Source organism: Egretta garzetta, unplaced genomic scaffold, assembly GCF_000687185.1.
Source record: "Egretta garzetta isolate BGI_Z169 unplaced genomic scaffold, ASM68718v1 scaffold149, whole genome shotgun sequence".
NCBI lineage: Eukaryota > Metazoa > Chordata > Aves > Pelecaniformes > Ardeidae > Egretta > Egretta garzetta.
The window spans coordinates 1,336,335-1,354,225 of NW_009269998.1; the positions used below are offsets into that span (position 1 = coordinate 1,336,335).

General features: G+C 42.3%; 1 protein-coding gene across 1 annotated transcript in view; it reads right to left on the bottom strand.

Annotated features, from left to right (window-relative positions):
- The window catches only part of DPYD (dihydropyrimidine dehydrogenase), a 372,577-nt gene that overhangs the window by 129,030 nt on the left and 225,656 nt on the right, over positions 1-17,891 (bottom strand). Inside the window, exon 16 of the mRNA XM_009647526.1 lies at positions 1,663-1,731. Within this exon, the coding sequence (XP_009645821.1) occupies positions 1,663-1,731 (69 nt within the window). The remainder of the gene's footprint in view (positions 1-1,662; positions 1,732-17,891) is intronic.

The window sequence follows — 17,891 nt, forward strand, 5'->3', positions numbered from 1 at the left end:
AAGCCCGGCCATGCCGTGCCGACGCCGGTGCTGTCGGCCCCCGTGACAAGCTGACCTTTTCTATGAATAGGTCGTCCTCCTGCCGAGAGGCGCTGCGCTTCCTTCCGGGGCTTCTGCTCTTTGGAAAGCCACATCTATTACCTTCTAGGCAGGATCCTAGGCGTGCGATTAAATATCACCACTCTTCAGCCGCGGATGCCAGAGCGCCCCAAACAAGCGCGCAGCTCTGCCCAGAGCGGAGACTCACAACCGCTTGGCGGAAAAGAAAGTTCTATCACGTACGTTGCACGTTATGGCGTGCATTTAAATAACTACTTTTTTCTAAAGGGCTAACACAAATACAAACGGGGATTGGAAATATCTGTCTAAAATAGCAGTACCACCGGATTAAAAAAGAGAGGAGCGAACGGCGCAATAAAGCCATTCATCTTAGTCCGTTTAAAAGCGGTACTGCTCCTGTCAAGCAGGGGTTCCGCAAAAGATTTCATGGTCAATTAGGTAAATACAGGTATAAAATGGACTAGTGTTGAAGATCACCAAGCCAATTACTGATAATGTTTAATTTCACTTCCCTAAGTCCCCAAAGTGATTTTTTTTTTTTTCCTCTTAGGTTTAAAATGCCCAAAGAAAATCATCACCATAGGAGGGCTTAGGACACTGCAAATAAAGAAACAACGATGTCCAAACACACACATGCAGCCATATGAAAACGCAAATTTGAAATATCCCCACCCATATCTACACATATATAAAAACATTTATACAAAATACATACATAAAATACTTATGAAACGTTTAAATCTGAGCTAATGCTAGTGATAACGACAAGCTAATTTTTTTTCTTTGCTTAAAGTTGTTAAAGCCTTCCTTTATTGATCTGAAACTATGCTTTTTATTTCCTCTTGATACTTTATGGGGAAAAAAAACCAGTTTTATTTAAAAATACCAACTTTGTATTACATTCAGATAGAGACACCTTTCTCAGCGACATTATGGCAGTCTTAATCAAGTATTTCTCATACTATTCCCTACGGACACAGGTACGTGTTTTTAAATAGTTTTTTTTTCCTTCAAATGGAATCGAAATTTCAGGTGCGTCGTCTGTTTGCATTGGCGTAAGACTGGATTTATTTTATAGGAAGCCTGCTGACTGCTATTACATATGCTGGCTTTCTCCACTATCATTTTTGAAAGTCTGTATTAAAACTAGAATAGCATTAAATGAGCCTTTTATACTTTAAATATTCAAGAGTTTTATATTCAAAATTTCTTCTGGTGCTGTCAAACTAGTGTGCCTGTAGGCAAGGTAAGATCAAGTTAGGCTCTCAAAGGTAGAATTAAATTTTATCAGGGCATCCGTCATAATATACAGTTTGCTTAAAATGCAAATAAAAAGCATATAGATTCAAAGACTAAAGGCTTTCCAGGTACTGCTTAAAAATCCAAGGGACCATTTTTATGGAACAGATTTCTTTTAAATTTACATTTCCATCGTTTTAATGAAAACACCAAATAAACAAATTATAACGGACATGCTTTAAACACTCATTTTTCACTTTGAATCTTATTTCTTTCGAGAAACTCCTTATTGCAGCTCTTGTTTTTAAGGAGAATAAAAAAAAAAAAAAAAAAGATGCAGATACACATTTAGGGAACCGTTACCTCAGCCATCTTTGACAGTTCAGTCCAGTCCTCCCTGCTATAGCTGCACATGATGCTGGCAATCACAACCTGAAAAGAATATATATGCCATCATTTTAAGCCACGTTACCAGATTTTGTAATATATTACTCTACCGTGACCCCAGACGTTAACTACCACTGCCTGCCTATGGGAACTACCAGCTCTATACCGCTAGCAAGGTATAGTGAAATACAGCTCTAGGTTTCACTGGGGATGAGAAACCGTACACAGAGTCGCCTATTTTAGCCCTATTTTTTTTAAGTCCTTAAGTGAAATCAGCAGGTCTAGTTAAACACGTAGAGGACTTTGCATTCTCTTCGTCATGCGATAAAGCAGGAACAAAGGCTGTCCTAGACACAGAAAAAGCCAAAAAATGGTCAAGCATACTTGTTTTTGAGGTCAGAGGAATTAAGGTATTTACGATTTCTATGACACCAGAGTACTCGGGGCTCTTTAGGGGTGGGTAAGACGTAAGTGCAAGAGTTCACAGTCTAACACGGTGGCACATGAACACAATATTCCAGCTGACTCCAGGAAGCCAGGAGACACCAAACCCAGCCCCCTGGAATCTCACAGTACGCAGAAGTTAAGGACAGCGACAGGCAGCCAGGAATATTTCATGTAGAGGAAACTGGGAGGAGACTTGTAGGATGCAGGGAAAATCTGGGAGGGCTGGGAGAGTGGCACAGGGAAATTCCAGCTTTTGTTTTCCCACGGTAGACTTTTTATTTCCCGTTTGTTGGCTGTGGCCCCCGCTCCCCAGGAGCTGTTTCTACGTATTGCCTTTCCTCCCCACGGCACTGAGCACCTTTCAGGCCCAGGTTCTGCCCGAAGCTGCTGCTGCCACCTCTAACATTTTTACTGAGGTTCATGTTTTTGGAGAAAATAAGTTCCAAAAGGATTCTTCTGGGAGGGCAGCGTAGACACACATCTTTCCAGTTGCATCCAGTACGATCTACTGTTAAACAAATGTTAATTACTCCTCCGGCCGATGCCCAGTTCAAGTAACAAGATTAATTTCTGTTTAAGACAAAACCAAACTCACTTGTTCTGGACCCATCAAAGATTATCAGACACTGAAACCCCGAAGCCGATAAGAGTCGTGGTGGGATCAGCAGGGAATTCAGCCCAGGAACTCCTGCATGGGGGACTTCTGAGAAGGATGAGGTTTGCAAGAAAAAAGGTTAAATCAGAAAAAGAACTTATGAGTACGCTGCCGGCTCAGTCTGTGCTCAAAGCAAACGCCAGGAGAGGGGAATGGAAAACCATCTTGGCCCTCTCATGTGAAACGTATGGAAGTTTCACATGTATGTTTGATTCACAGGTAGGATGAATTTTGTTTTTAATCTTTTTTGCTTTCCAAACAAGTTTTACTGTTGGCATTAACATCTGGGATGAGCTTAATCTGTCACTCCCAGTAGTATAACACTTCTCTTGAACCTTCCCATAACACTGAGGGTTAACAACTCATTCGTATTAAGGCCAAATACTGAAAAGCATGGTGTAGAAAAATTGTCCCATACACACGAGTGTTGGAAACTGTAAACTCCCCAATTATCTCTGGAAGAAGGATGGGATATTTAGTATCTTCAGAAGGGAGGAAAATAAACTTTAAAAAGGCAGGCAGCTATGGAGAAAATTAGATGTGGTGAGGTTACAATCTATTCATTTAAAAGGACAATACCACTTATCATCATCATCATCGTTTCCATTGCTTCCATTGTTTTGCTCTGATGGATCTCTACCCACCAATCGACCACCCGCCCACCCATCGGCTGGCTGACGCTCGCAAGGTGGGAGCCTCCTGAGAAGGACGGGGTTTGATGAAGTGCCTGCCTTGCCTGCAGGCGCCCATTTGCGCACACCTCTGGCATAAACATCAGACCAAGCTTTTCATTAAACGCACACACTCATTACTGGCCATGCTTCCATGCTTTTATTCCCCTCTTGACAGAGGGAAAAACTCTCTCTCCTATACCATACTTTTTTCTACCTCATGTAGCTCCACAGGTCAAATGTTTACGAAACAATATTTGCTCTCTGTTCTATTTGAATATTCAAGATAATTTTAGTACACTGGAAATAAATATAAGCCTCTTTTAAAAGACTCTAATATTTTTAAAAACACGAATTGTGAAAAATCAGTTTAAGAAAGTATATATGAGAAAAACTTAGAGTAAGAAGCTAGTTAAAATATGCACTAACTGGAAGCGAGCTAGAAACCGTATCTTGTCAAATTCACACTTTTTATAAACTAAAGGAAAAAAAAGCCCAACTCAGACACTGACAACATGATGAGGATTTTCACAGTTGCAGTCACAATCCAAAGTATATCAGAAATCTATACAATTCGGCTTCAAACAACCCAAATTTTTCAACAGGGAAGGTTGTAAGACAAGAAGGGTGGCTGACTCTTCACAAGTAGCTGAGTTAGGTTATGTCAAGTGTTATTAATGAAATTTGAAAATTCTGCTGGGAGTCTACAAAAGAGGAGGAACAAGATCGGCGATGTTTCAAAGAGCTGTTAATTAAGACAACATGTTTATTTAATATTGATTAGTTTTACCATTCACATTTAAAATTAAGTACATACTTTTGACAGGAGCAGTGGTTTACAATAACAAAAATATCTCAAAGCAAAAATTACATTTCTGCCGTGACTGTTCACATGAAAACTGCAACCTCAGAGGGAATAATGAACATTTTAAAATAGTAGGGGATTTTATTCTCCTTTTTTCCACAGTTCTTATATAAGTTCTTATAACTTGAATTTAAACTTAATTCCTAGGTGGAAACAGATCCTCCAGTGCTCCATGCTAACAAAGCTGTCCTTCCTCAAGCAACTGTTCTTCCCCAAAATGCCTCTACGGTCTTTTCATTAGGAATCAGTACCCATGACAAAAAAATGATAATTATCACATGTAGACATATTTAGGGCCACTATCTGTGATGTCTGAGGTTTGAATCTACTCCTAAAATCACACTTGGGAATTTATAAAGAAAACATCGAGTATTATCTCCCATTACCTAGGAAGAGGATGGCAGGAGACAAGTAACAATAACAAGTGATAAAAATCAGACGGTTTAGGGGAAAGTAATAAACAGAAATTGTATCACCTTTCAGCTTCTCAGCCTCTTCTCACTATTTTCATTATTTTTTTTTTTTCCTTTTACATCTTTGGTGCCTACGATGCCGTGTGCCACGTTACCACCCCTGCAACTTTAGCAGCCCCAAGCAGCTGGCATCTCAGAAACGTCCAGCGCGCGGCCCAGCCCGGGAGCATCCCCGGAGAGCACGTCCTGCCTCTCGACTCCTGAAGTTTGCAGTGGCAACCTGACTCAAGCTTAATTAGAGTTGTTTGAAACAACAGAAGTAGCCCAATGACAGATCCTACAGCAAAGCCGCTGCTAAAGCGTAGCGAGCGGTAAATGCAGGCTGACTAAATTGCGGCCTTGCCATAGCTTGAGTGAGGGCTGCCTGCGAAACGATGCGCGATGGAAGCCCAGTGGGACCCCTGGCCCGCTCCTATTCCAGATCAGAAGCAGAGCTGGCACATGCTGTTCCCTCTTCTTCTTCTTCATCCATGCTGCTATTTTGCCTATGGTTGAGGGATCGCTCCTACTCCACCCGGCGCCGAGGAGCGCGGCGGCCCCGCAGACACCGCTCCCTCCCCGGTGGTCGCGGTGACAGGCGTCACTAGACAAGGTCTCGATGCCCTGACGTTACACGAGGTGATGAGACCATTTCTCCAAATGCTTATATGAGCAACCTGATCTGGTTAAAGGTGTCCCTGCTCCCTGTGGGGGGGTTGGACTGGGTGACCTCTAGGGGTCCCTTCCAACCCAAAACATTCTGTGATTCTATAAAGGGGCAAACGCATGTTTGCACCATCAGACACTATTCTGTGTACAGGATTTTCTTGATCGTTCATGGAGGAAAGTGGTCTACAATAAAACTTATTTTTAGGGAGATGAGATGGAAAAGGGAGGGTGTATAATGTACCATCTAGGACGTGATTATAAGGTGAATATACTGTAGCTAAAGCACCTAGTAAAAAGCTACATTTCACACAATTCTGTAACTAATGCATTAGTAGTTGTTTTACTTAAAAGGACACTGACAAGGTACTTCTCATAATCCTTAAAATATTTTTTTTTTCCTCTCTGTTTATAATAATCCCATGGAAGCTTAAACTAGAATCTATTTCCCTTGAGAATGTTGTTTTTTTCCCCTCTTCCATTATCTCTATGTGGACGTCTCAGAAATGCAATAGCATTAAAAGAAATAAAAAGGGTGAGGTTCACCACTGCGTATGTTTTCAAGTGATCTTACTTCCCTAACACACGGAATTCACTGCAAGAGGTTGCAAAACAAAAGGAAGGAGAGAAAAAAAAAACAAAACAAACCACTACTGGGCCTCCTTTGGGTCAGACAATCCTGAGAACATCTATTTAAAGCCAGACAGCAGTAAAACTCTGGGTAGACAATTACCATTTGTCCTGTACTGCTCTGCAGGGAATAAGGGAGTTTCAGTAGACTCAAAGAGTCTGAAAAAAAATCTCAGGGGGCTGGATTTAAATGCGAACACTGTCAATCCCTGCAAATGTAAGAAAACTTCCCAACAGACACAATGGAATCGCAATCCTCTACCCTCATGCCTGTAAGAACCATATTTATTTTGGTCATCTAACACAGGCCATAGCCCGTATCTGTTCCTAACCGATTCTTCCAGGCCTGTCCATCATCTCCCTGCACTTCAGGGAATTCAGCCACCCATGTATTTTCTGCTTTCTCTTCCCTGCCTGTCCCTTCTCCTTGCTGCACCAGGCTCGAGGACAGCTCTGCACCAAGCACCCGTAGATGTTCCGCTCAGACGCTGCTGCTGGCCTCGACCTGCGCCCCCTTCCGCTTCCTCACACACTTGCAAAAATCCCCAGGATTTTATTTTTGATGTGCACAGCCCTTGCAGGAATAGAAAGAGATCCTTAATGTCATCTTTACAAGAGCGTTCCCCTTGAAAGCTGTAAAATCAAGAGATGCTTTCAAGAAGGCTGGAGGACTGGTTTTGTAACAGCTACCTGTTTGGGAAGCAGAGACACGAAGAGGATAATTGCTGCAGATAGAGGGAGTGCAGAGATTGAGGACTACATTAAAAACCAGATTTTAAATACCCACAAAATTATTCTTGATCAATCCAAACTTGAGAAGGTGTTTGTGTTTGAGTCAGATGGAGAGACCTCAGCCTTCCTTTCAAGACATGTTTCTTCTTCCCAAACAGCACAGTATAGCCTTGCCACACAACCTGCTTAGTCTGACCGAACCCAAACGTTTTTAACCAAAATTCCTCAGGAAGCTTTTACTAGGGAGAAACTTGGCACTGAGGATCCAGTCTTTGTAAAACAATGGCAAAAATAACATATTTAGTTCATCGCTCGCCATTGGAAAAGGCACCTACATCTACACAAGCACACTAGGACCGGAGAATTTCTCAGCCGTTATTTCATTGAGTTCAAATTCCCCGTCTGTCCGAAGGCGGGGTACACACACTCAGGTCTGACCCACGCCATCTCTCACCCGCATTCTGGAACAAGCTGACACGCTCGGAGCGTTTCTGAAGGTCCCGCACCACGTAGCTACAAGAGCATGTGGTCCACCAGGTCCTCGGTGAAAAGTGAATAAAGAACGGTTTCCTGAGCGCTCCTTAGCTATTTCCATGACAGGATAAGCAATCCTGCATCTAACTGAAAACCACACACGCCGCGTACAGACTTCTCACAGTTTTTTCACACATGAAAGAATGAAACACATGGACCACAGGCCGGGTTCTGCCCTACCCAACACCTCTTAGATGCAGTTGCAGTAGCAAAGAGCGAGTAGCAAGGGAATAAACTGGAGCACCGCAGGACTTTTTGGGTTGGTGCAGATTTTGCCACCTTATCGAGACTCGCACCACTAGCCTGCCTCCGTAATTCTGCCTCTCGTGGAACGTCGGGTTCAGGACAAGTCACAGCTATGCCACATCTCGCCAGCAGAAAGGTTCTCGGAGGCTTACTGACACTCAGTGCCCACTTGTGGCAAATCCTCTGCTTCTCCAAAGGGCTGCTGGCTGATGAAATGATCATCCTCAACATCATCCAGCCCGAATTACCAACATACAAAAGGTTTCTAACACACCCCCCGCCATGAGATAAGACTGCAGCAAATATTCTGCATCGCGCAAACAGGCCTAAGCGTGCAGTACTGAAAAACAGCGGGAGCACGAAGACTTGCTGTTGTAAAAATAACCCTCCAGAAACCAGCCTGGTTGGGATGCCTTGCAGACCCGACCGGGTTTCTCTTTTTCCTGTACTTTCTTGTTGTAATTTTTGATTTGTTGCAGAACTGAAATAAAAATAAGCCTCTTATTAAAAACTACCTAGAACATCAAATCCCATGCAATAAGAAAGTTAACAATTGTAAACCCTGTCATGTCTCTGAGAAGCAGAGGAATTATCTTGTTATCAATTTAATAATGGAACATTGAAGTAAATGATGCCATCCACTGACACCAGTAACACTGTCTCTCCTGGGAAATTCATGTCGGTAGGAACTGTCAATCTAGATGGATATGGACATATTAAACATTGTACTTTCTGTCCATAAATCTATTCTTTCTATGCTGCCTTAATAAAAAGATTCTGCATGATGATAAAGACAAGTAATGCAGAATGTCTTGACATTGCTGACCTACAATTCTGCTTCTCTTCTCTCTTCTTTTTTCAGGGAGTGGAGAGTTTAACAATCTCTAACCACGTGTTGTTTTCCTTCTTGCACTAAAATACATTAAGATAATTGGGGTAAATGAAAATAAGACAACTAAGGGATATTAGAATGTTTATTATTTTGCTGTCTTTGTGTAGCAAACCTCCTGAATAAAGCCCTATCTTTACCTGATTACTTTATATTGAGATGTCCAGTTTGCTTTTCAAAGTGAAGTGAAAGTGAGATACAACAGATTGACACAAAACCAGGCCAAACATTATCAGCACGTAATTAACTCTAGAGAAGCTGATGATAGGAGTTAGAAAATATTAGCATTTGCTACCACGCACACAAAATCAGCACGAAAAGCGAACAACAAAGATTCCTTTCTCAAGCTAAATGGAGATGCTTATTTTCAAAGGGAGTTATTTTTGTATGATGCCCCTACTTCTATCAATGAGATTCCATCTATTTAATGAGATTATTTGGTGGATGTCAGTGAGTACACTGGGTTATAGCTTCAAATTAGGGCCTAGAGTTGTTAGGATCTAATGTCCTCGGACAAATAAAAACCAAGGGTTACGAACAAACCCATTTCTTTATAAAGTATCAGAATGCTGCAGCTTTGACGGGAGCACGAAGCTAAACACATTGCTCTTTAGGACTGACTGCACCTGTAGGAAAACAAGGGAACAGCTTGGTGTTGTAACTGCTCCTCTGCCACATGAGTCTCAGCATCGTATTGGGCACTATCAGGGCAGGAGCTGAGCTACCATGCCCTTTGGCCCTGCTCGTACACATGAATGTGTAGGCACAGATTGTGCTCATGGAAGGTGTGGATAAATTAAAAGCTAACTTTCCACTCAAACATCTCATGAGAGTCCTACTGACTTAGAATACAACTCAAAGCAAAATCATAGAATCATGAAGGTTGGAAAAGTCCTCTAAGATCGTCGAGTCCAACCATCAACCCAACACCACCATGCCTACTAAACCATGTCCCAAAGTGCCACATCTACAAGTTTTTTGAACACCCCCAGGGGTGGGGACTCGACCCCTTCCCTGGGCAGCCCCTTCCAGTACCTGACAGCCCCAAGGGGAAGGAATTGTTCCCCATGGCCAACCTAACTCTGCCCTGGCACAATTTGAGGCTGTTTCCCCTCGTCCCATCGCTGGTTCCCAGCTCCCCCAGCCGCTCTCCAGCAGCCTGGGGCTCCAGACCCCTCCCCAGCTCCGCTGCCCTTCTCTGGACATATCCCAGCAATGCAACATCTTTCTTGTAGTGAGGGGCCCAAAACTGAACCCAGTATTCAAGTTGTGGCCTCACCAGTGAAAAGAAAGAGACCATCTGATGCACCTGTACCTCCCATGCCCAGGGCACTCTGTAATTAAGACATGGCAATTCCTGAACACTGAAAAAGAGCCCATGGAATAAGAGTTCCCCTAAACAGATGTTTAATGAAAGAAAATAAAGCACTTATAGGAAACACTTCAGGGGAACTCAAATATTTCACATGATTAAAAAAAGTACGTCCATTTTATGATAGACTGTTGAAAATTTCAGTTCTTCAGGTAAACCTTCCAAATTCCATTGAAAATTACCCATGTGGCTGAAGACCTCCCTGGAAATTTGACAGAATCTTTGGGATTTTATTTTGCATGGGAAACCTATCATAGTTCAACCACTAGTCTCTTTGGTAATGAGCGAAAATGAACATAGGGGTGAATGGAAATGAGCATTACCGAAAGGAAAAGACGCGAGGTAACAAAGGCTGAATCCAAGAGAAGAGCGAAGACGGATGCTCCTTTTCAGCTGTACTCCTTGCAAACAATACCTGCAAGCCCTGGTGGGTCTGCCGTGCCCCTGCTGTATTTCTGTACTTGCCACACTGACTCAATATAAAGCAAAAGCAGAGGAGGCCCATACAATATTGGAGAAGCTAACAGAAAAAGGATATATCTAATTCTACGGTATTTCAGACACATGCTATGACCTGTAGCAAAAGCTTTACACCAGGGTGCTGACACATTATTGATTCTGAAGACCACATATGGAAAATAAGGCTGGCGAAAGGCAACACGAATTTGTGGTTTGTTTTTTTTTTTTCCCCTCCACCTCTAGAAATCTTCCTCTCATCAAATTACCAGCCCAGATGTATACACACGGTCCTTTCTAACACGGTTCTTTGAGCACCTCGCCAATCGTTACTGGTTCTCACAAGAGCACAGGCACCTCTCTGCAGGGTGCCCCTCCGAGAGGGGAAGCCAACTGGAGACAAGTATGTTCAAGGGCTGTAGGCTGCTCCTACAGAGGGAATGAGCAGCCGTTCACTGAAAGGAACCCTAAGATCCCTTCCAGTCCCTGCCCGCTTCTAGGTACACGCGGATATATTTCCCCTATTACTTAGCAACAAAGCTGCTTAACTCATTAGAAAAAAAATTCAGTAGAAAAGAAAGAGATAAAATGCACACTGAATAAGTGTGTCAGAGTTCCCTAACTCCTGCATTCAGGCAGGTAGCAATTCCCCAGGTCAAATCTGTCTCTCTGCATCCCCGAGAAGTCCATCCTATCTCTTCCCTTGTTCCATCACCCCTAGGGCTTCTTTTAACTCACTTCCTTGGATTTGAAAGCTCAAGAAAGCTAGCAGTATCGGTGCCAGAGGAGGGAGAAAACCCCTCCCTTTTACACTGGAGAGCCCTGTGATCTACTTCATCATGTGACATTGCAGGTGCCAAAGCAATGCCTGGGACGAGTAAGTGATTTTGTCAGGTTGCATCCTCCACAGCTCACCCACTCTCTCTGTGCACCATTATCCTCGTAGCGATATACTGAAAAGCACTGATAATTTACTTGATTTTGCACGAACAGCTCTAAGGTTAGGCTGCTCTGATAGATGTGGGTATGGTCATTAAGAAGGTGTGGGGGAACAGGCTATCAGGCTTGTCCTTTCTTCAGGAAATTATCTCAGGACATCACACGTCAGCTGTACGGGGACGATCTGTCCCTCAACGCTATTCTCTCCTGCCTGGTCTAGGTATCAGACTTTACAAAGAGAAGAGCTTCCTCACACTCCCAAACTTGCCTGATTAATGGGACAGCTTCACCTCAGGAAAGGAGACAATCTGCAAATGTTCACAGGGCTGGAAACACGGGATCTTTTCAATGGCTGCAGTGGGACCAGTGGGATCCATCCCCACCAGAACTTCACTGAGGATCACTCACAGAAAGTTTTTCTGGGTTATTTTCCTGTTGGAAAGCATGGATGAAAGGAGGGTAGAAAGCTACAATGCACGCTGTAACATAATAACTGTTCTATCTCTTGATCTTCATTTTTCTTGTGATACCTTTGCCTTCCTCCTCCAGACACGACAATGATTCTTTTGAAGAACACTTAAGTTCCAACTTCTTTAGGCATCCTCTCCGAATGTGTATAAATGTCTCGGAATGGTCTGATTTCATAACCAATTTACTTTGAGCAGAAGGTTGGACTCGCTCACCTCACCTCCTGAGGTTCCTGCCAACCTGAATTTTCCTATGAACCCTCACTGCAAAAATACACATGTTCACTGAGTATTCTTGCCTCATTCTCTTCATGATGACTTCATACCCTTGCACCAAGCAGAGAGCCACCTATCTTTAGCAATTCTGACATTAAGCCTATCGAGCCTTCCCCAGGCACAGGGACCTGCTGCACTCTGGTATTTGTTCAAACCTGCCTTTTATCTCTACATTTTGCCTTCTGTTCTCTCGTGCTATCTTCAAGCTATCATCTTTGCTCCCTTTTGAGATCTGGTTCATTGCCGTCTCCACTGTCTCTTCCTGTGATCTTGCTTATTTTAATTCATTGTTACCTACCTTCAGATTTTGTTCTCCCCCTTCATCGCGTACGAAAGCAAACATGGTCTTCAGTTCTACTTTTTCTGCCGCTCTGCTCTTTAATAAAGACTGGGTTGGTACTGAGAGACAGAGCAGACCCACAGCCCAGCAGCGAGGCGGTCTCCACGACCACAACGTGCCATCCACCTCCTCGCACCCCACACACAAGCCTCAGACCGCAGCACACCCCAATACCGGACGCAGCCATGGCCATTCATTGCTTCCTACCCAGCTCTCACCTCTCCAAATGAAGGAGAGCCCTCCTGACGTGGTGGAAGACCCCTGGTTGTCATTAGGCCCACACTAATGGGAGCCCTAGGCTCATTTCTTGATAAACCTGTATCAACAGTAGCACGTCTTATACAAAAGTAATTCTTGTTTCGCTTTTCAAATGATTAGCAATAAATTATCACTCAATATTTTCTTGCCAGTAACACATTTTAGGAATTCTAAAAAGGGAAAAGAGAGAAGATAAAAAAGTGAGGCAAGCAAGAAACATGCTTCGTGGACTATGCAAAAGCTTTTTAAAATAAATATTTTTTCATTCAAAAATGAAAAGAAAATGTTTCATATATAAATATTTCTATAGTGAAAATTGTATTAAAATAGCCCCTTAGCAAAGAAAGAAACTCTACTTTCTGTCAGGCACAAAACTTTTCAAGAATTAAAAATGAAAATCCCTGTTTTCTGTGGAACTTGATCTCTTCATATATCCTTCCTATTATCCCCTGGTATCTCCCAGCTGGGCCAAAAAATGCAGGGAACAACAGTGCCACTACGCACCGCGCCTCGCGATGGCAGGTCTTCAGTGCTCCCATCTGAGATACGATCAGAAAATCTCATGAGTGGGTAGCTTTATTTTTTTTTTTTTTATATGCAGACATTATAATTTACTTAAGTAGCTCGCTGCTATGTCTGATGACCCAAGTAGTTTTTTGGCTACACTCCAGCAGCAAAGAAGATACAAAATTAAGGGCTGGAAGTTGGCAGCTACCTTCTGACTAATCTTTCCTCCTCAACTGCCAGTTCCACCCACCTCTTCATCTTTTAGGGAAGCTTAGCTGAAGACGCTGAGAAACTGAAAGAGGCCTTACTATTTTCACTAAATATTTGGATGTTTAATAAAATTGTTATCTAACTTGTTCAGCATACTGCTACGTGGTTGGACATTTCAAAATCAAGATGCGTTGACTCCTCTATAGGATTACAGTTTCATTCAAAGGAAAGCCCTGCAAGACCAATCGCCACCTAATGCTATAGATTTTATCAATGACCCAGCAGCGAGTACGTGTGCTCCCAAAAAGAGAAACTGAAAATAAATCTGGTGAAATGTGGATGCCTCTGGCAGAATCAAAGGCAGGCGTCTTTCTAGGAACCAGAGGGGTGCCGACAGTACAACATTAGGAGAACGCATGTGTGACTTACATCCATTTTTAATGCCCATCCTTTCCCTTGAGACACACCTACTGCTCACAGGTAGGAATTTGGGGTACCTATAAAATTTACACAACCTCTGGATACTCTCACCCGACCTGTAGTTAACGTAAATGGAATGTTCTGCAAGCGTATTTGGATTTTGATACGGAGGTATCTCTCTCATAAATCACTAGGTGGCCAAGAATGGCGTGGCTAAGAATAAGTCTATCAGATTCTTACACTGCGAGAAAAGCAACACAGATTTTTAGAAATTCTACCCTGAAATTTAGGAATAGAGCTGCAACATAATTTTTTTCCAAACCGAAGACCTTCACTAGCTGTTATGTATAGACAGAAACAACCAACATAACTATAATTTTAAAACAAAAATGTTAAATATAAGGAGAATTAAAAGAAAATGAAACTTGAAATAGATTAGGAACCTCAAGCTTAAAAAATGAGAAAGATGTAAAAATAAAACAGTGAAAAAGCATTTTTCCTGGGAGCTGTGAGACTGAGCGGTGCAGCAGCAGAAAACAGGACAGAAGAGTTGTCTGGTGATGCCTTGGACTTATGTGGCTCATAACAAAGGATGTATTTAGGTGTCCTTGAAAGAAGCCTTTAAAATATTTATGTGGGATTAAGTGTTCAGAAAATAAGTACTTAGGTCACATTTTTTTCCTCCAGCAATTAAAAGGATATACCATCTCCACTGGACACGCACGTGAGGTTTAGACGCACAAGTTACTGCCGGTTTATGAGTTACCAGCCATCGGCACACCTGCAGCAATCAACTGCTCTGGTGCTCTTTCAAACCCCATAAAATACCAGGGAAGTCCAGTTTGCTAGGCCCAAAATGAAAGAAATTCGTATTCACTCAAATTAGCTTGTATTTGCTGCGGGTTACAAACACGCCCACGGGTAGTTACCGCACCTACGCCAGTAATTTGCTACCCCATGGTAATTTGGTGGCACATCGGTGTTCACGTAATGAACACGTATGTCAGACTAATGCCATATGAAGGGAGAAAGAGTTTTGCTTTTGGGGTCCTGCTGGTCCCCCAATTTTGCATGTTCCACAGTGGCTACTTAACCTTAATAGCAAGTACAGTTCATCAGTTTCAACCAGCATATAAAAAAGAAATTAAAATACAAAAGCAGGGTGAACCGAGATCTAGAAAATGGAAATGTGACAGATATGAGAAGTTTGGTGAAGAAGTCTATGTAGAAGTTCATGATCATAGTTCTTAAACTCAACGTGCACAAAGTTCAGAAGCTATCAGCACCACTGAGGGTGTAGATTACGATCGGTTCAGAGCCCACTACGAATTCTGCTCATCTACGTGTTCCTCTCAGTGGATAAGGAGAAAAAAAAAAAAAAAAAACCAACACCCCACCATCTTGGAACACTTTATTCCCACATTTCGCTCTGAATTTGAGATCTTTCCATAGCCCCCCTCCCCAGAAAGCCCAGGAGGCTGGGATATAGTCCAGCTGCTGTCAATCAGACTGAAGAGCTGGCTCTAATTGTGATAGATCCGAGCGTGTGCCTCTGCCTTTCTCGCCGAGGCTAGAACGTGTCTGCACAGAGCCAGCTCTTCTACTACCGACAGAGTTCAGAGCAGTAAAGTAAACTCTTTACTTGCTCCTGAACAAAAATAAACTGTTTGATGGCATAACTGCATCTACACTAGGGTTCTGCCAGGACAGCAGTTAGATGCGTTTTATTTTTAGTATTCCTAGCCTACATAAGTATGTGAGCAAGACTTTTAAATATAGACCTAGCCTTCATATTTTTCTTCATTAGAGCTCCAGCAGAATGCCTAAAATGTAAACCACACCACAGAAATTAAGTGCAGAATATGGGCTACAGGAACAGCATATACTTACTACTTTTATCAGGTATAAATTTGCTTTCTTATTATTACCGTAATATACATTACGTGAAAGAGAAAAAGCAGAATTACCTAAATCATATACGCTCAGTGCCTCATAAAAGACGAAAATCGTATCACAGCCCGTATAAATGAATGTCAAAGCTACTGTGCATTTTAAAAGACCAAATTTTGTAATTTACCCAGTTGCATGTGGCAAACATGAAATGGGAATTGGGGAGAAGCATTTGGGGGATAAATGTTTTGCACTGGTAACAAGGCTAGCAGAATTTTGTCACTGGATTTTAATTTTGATGGATCGTTGACTGGCAATAATTTTAAAATTTTACCATTTGGGGGTTTATTTTTTAACATTGCCACAAGGTCACTTTTCTCCCCATCCAATGGCAACTTCTACATCCTAATATTAAAACAATAACTACCCAGAAAAGGGCATTTCCCAGGGAGTAATGACTGGCTGGGAGGAGTTGATGGCCCGAGGCAGTGCTGAGGGCCATTAACCCTGGCCAGTTATTAATCGCCAGGAAATGCCCTGTGCCAAGGTTGTTATCACTATTTTAAGCACAGATTGGGGGGAGTGAAACGGACGTCTTAGTGCATGGATTTTTTTTTTTTTTTTTTAACACATGATGTAATTTCCTTTGTGGCGGTTTACGGAGGACATTTCTAGAAAGAATGAACGCTCTGCCTGATACCCAGCCGGATTGCACGGGCCGTTTCGCAGCACTCTTGTGCACGCAGTAACTTACCAAACTGAGAAAACAGTTGGGGATTTTAAGAGCTTTCCTTTTCTCTCTAAATAATAGTCCGCACAGAGAAATAAAAGGGAATTCAGACCTCACTAAGATGAACAAAAATATGCAGCTCTTCACGTCACTGTCAGCAGAATTACGTTCTGGAAATACCTTTTAATCGCACTGTCTTTAGAGCATTTCCTTGGTCGATACTCTTGCTTAATGACCGCTCACCTAGCTCTTCAGAAAAGGAATTTTTATCAGTAGCAGCCAAAGCACGTCCCAAACCAGCTTCAGCTGATGCTAGCCATTAAGGAATTTGTCTTTTCCAATAATCAAGCAGATGGGTCATTTTCTAGGAGCTGGCTGGTGAAGTATTTCAGAAACTGCTTTAATTTCCTCCTAGTTCCTACCCTACGGCTGAAGTTTTAAAGACGTGCTCGTAGCCCTCACAAAACTGTGAAAATGGTTCTTTTCTTGCAGGGATCAATAACTCACTCTCCAAACCAAAAGATACTTAACGGTTGGACTTGATAATCTTAAAGGTCTTTTCCAACCTAAACGACTCTATGATTCTATATTCTTAGCCTACGTATAAATAGTCCTCTGCCTTACGGAACTACTTACTATTTGTCAACCCTTAGCTGTGAAAGCAAACCAAACAAAATAAGTTATGGCCTAGGAAGAAAGCACCGTTCAGCACTAAACTAATTTGACAGGTTGCTCAACAAAGCTGTAGTTTCCCAGCGCAAAATCTTAAAAAGATCTTCTCGCGTTTCTCCTCAAGGTCCTAATTTGTCACCACAAACACGTACATCTGAATCACAGATCGATTGTAAAAATCTTGCAGAATTTACCACGTGGTTCTATTTTCAGTTTCAAATTGCAGTTTCCAGCAAAAGATATGTGCTTTCATAAAGCAAAATTCCCTCAAATAGATGGCTGGAGCGTGTGTTTCCACCTCTTTGCCAGTTTAATAACCATACTCTTAAAAAAAAAAAAAAAAAAAAACAAACCAACAAAAACACCGAAATAAATATTGTAGCAGTTGGGACCAATCAGCATGACCTGTACTGCATGATCATTTGAACATGCATAAACAGACATTGTATCTGGGTAAATTTTTAGCAGATTTTCTTGTGTTTCCATATGTAGGATCGTCTGTGGTGACCCTCTGGAAATGCAGCCTCTCAAATCTTAGTAAATTGAAGACAGCACTTGAATTACAAAACCCTTAGCACATAATTTAACTCAAGTTTTACTTGACTTCAAGTAATGTAGTTACATGCTAATCAGGTTCTCAAAATGTAATACAGGCACAACGGTCCAAAGGTTGAAAGAGGACTGGGAGGCAGGAGAGGGCCTTCTGATCTGGGATACAAATCTAACAGCTCTTCTTTGTGCACCGACAATGTAAACCTGTAGGAATGGGTCACGTAGCTCAGTACTCCTTCTCCAACGTGCACCAGCAGCAGCTCTCCAGGGCTTGCAGTAATATTTCCCTAGAAAACTCTCCCAGCGTTTAAGAAATCTGTGGCACAGGA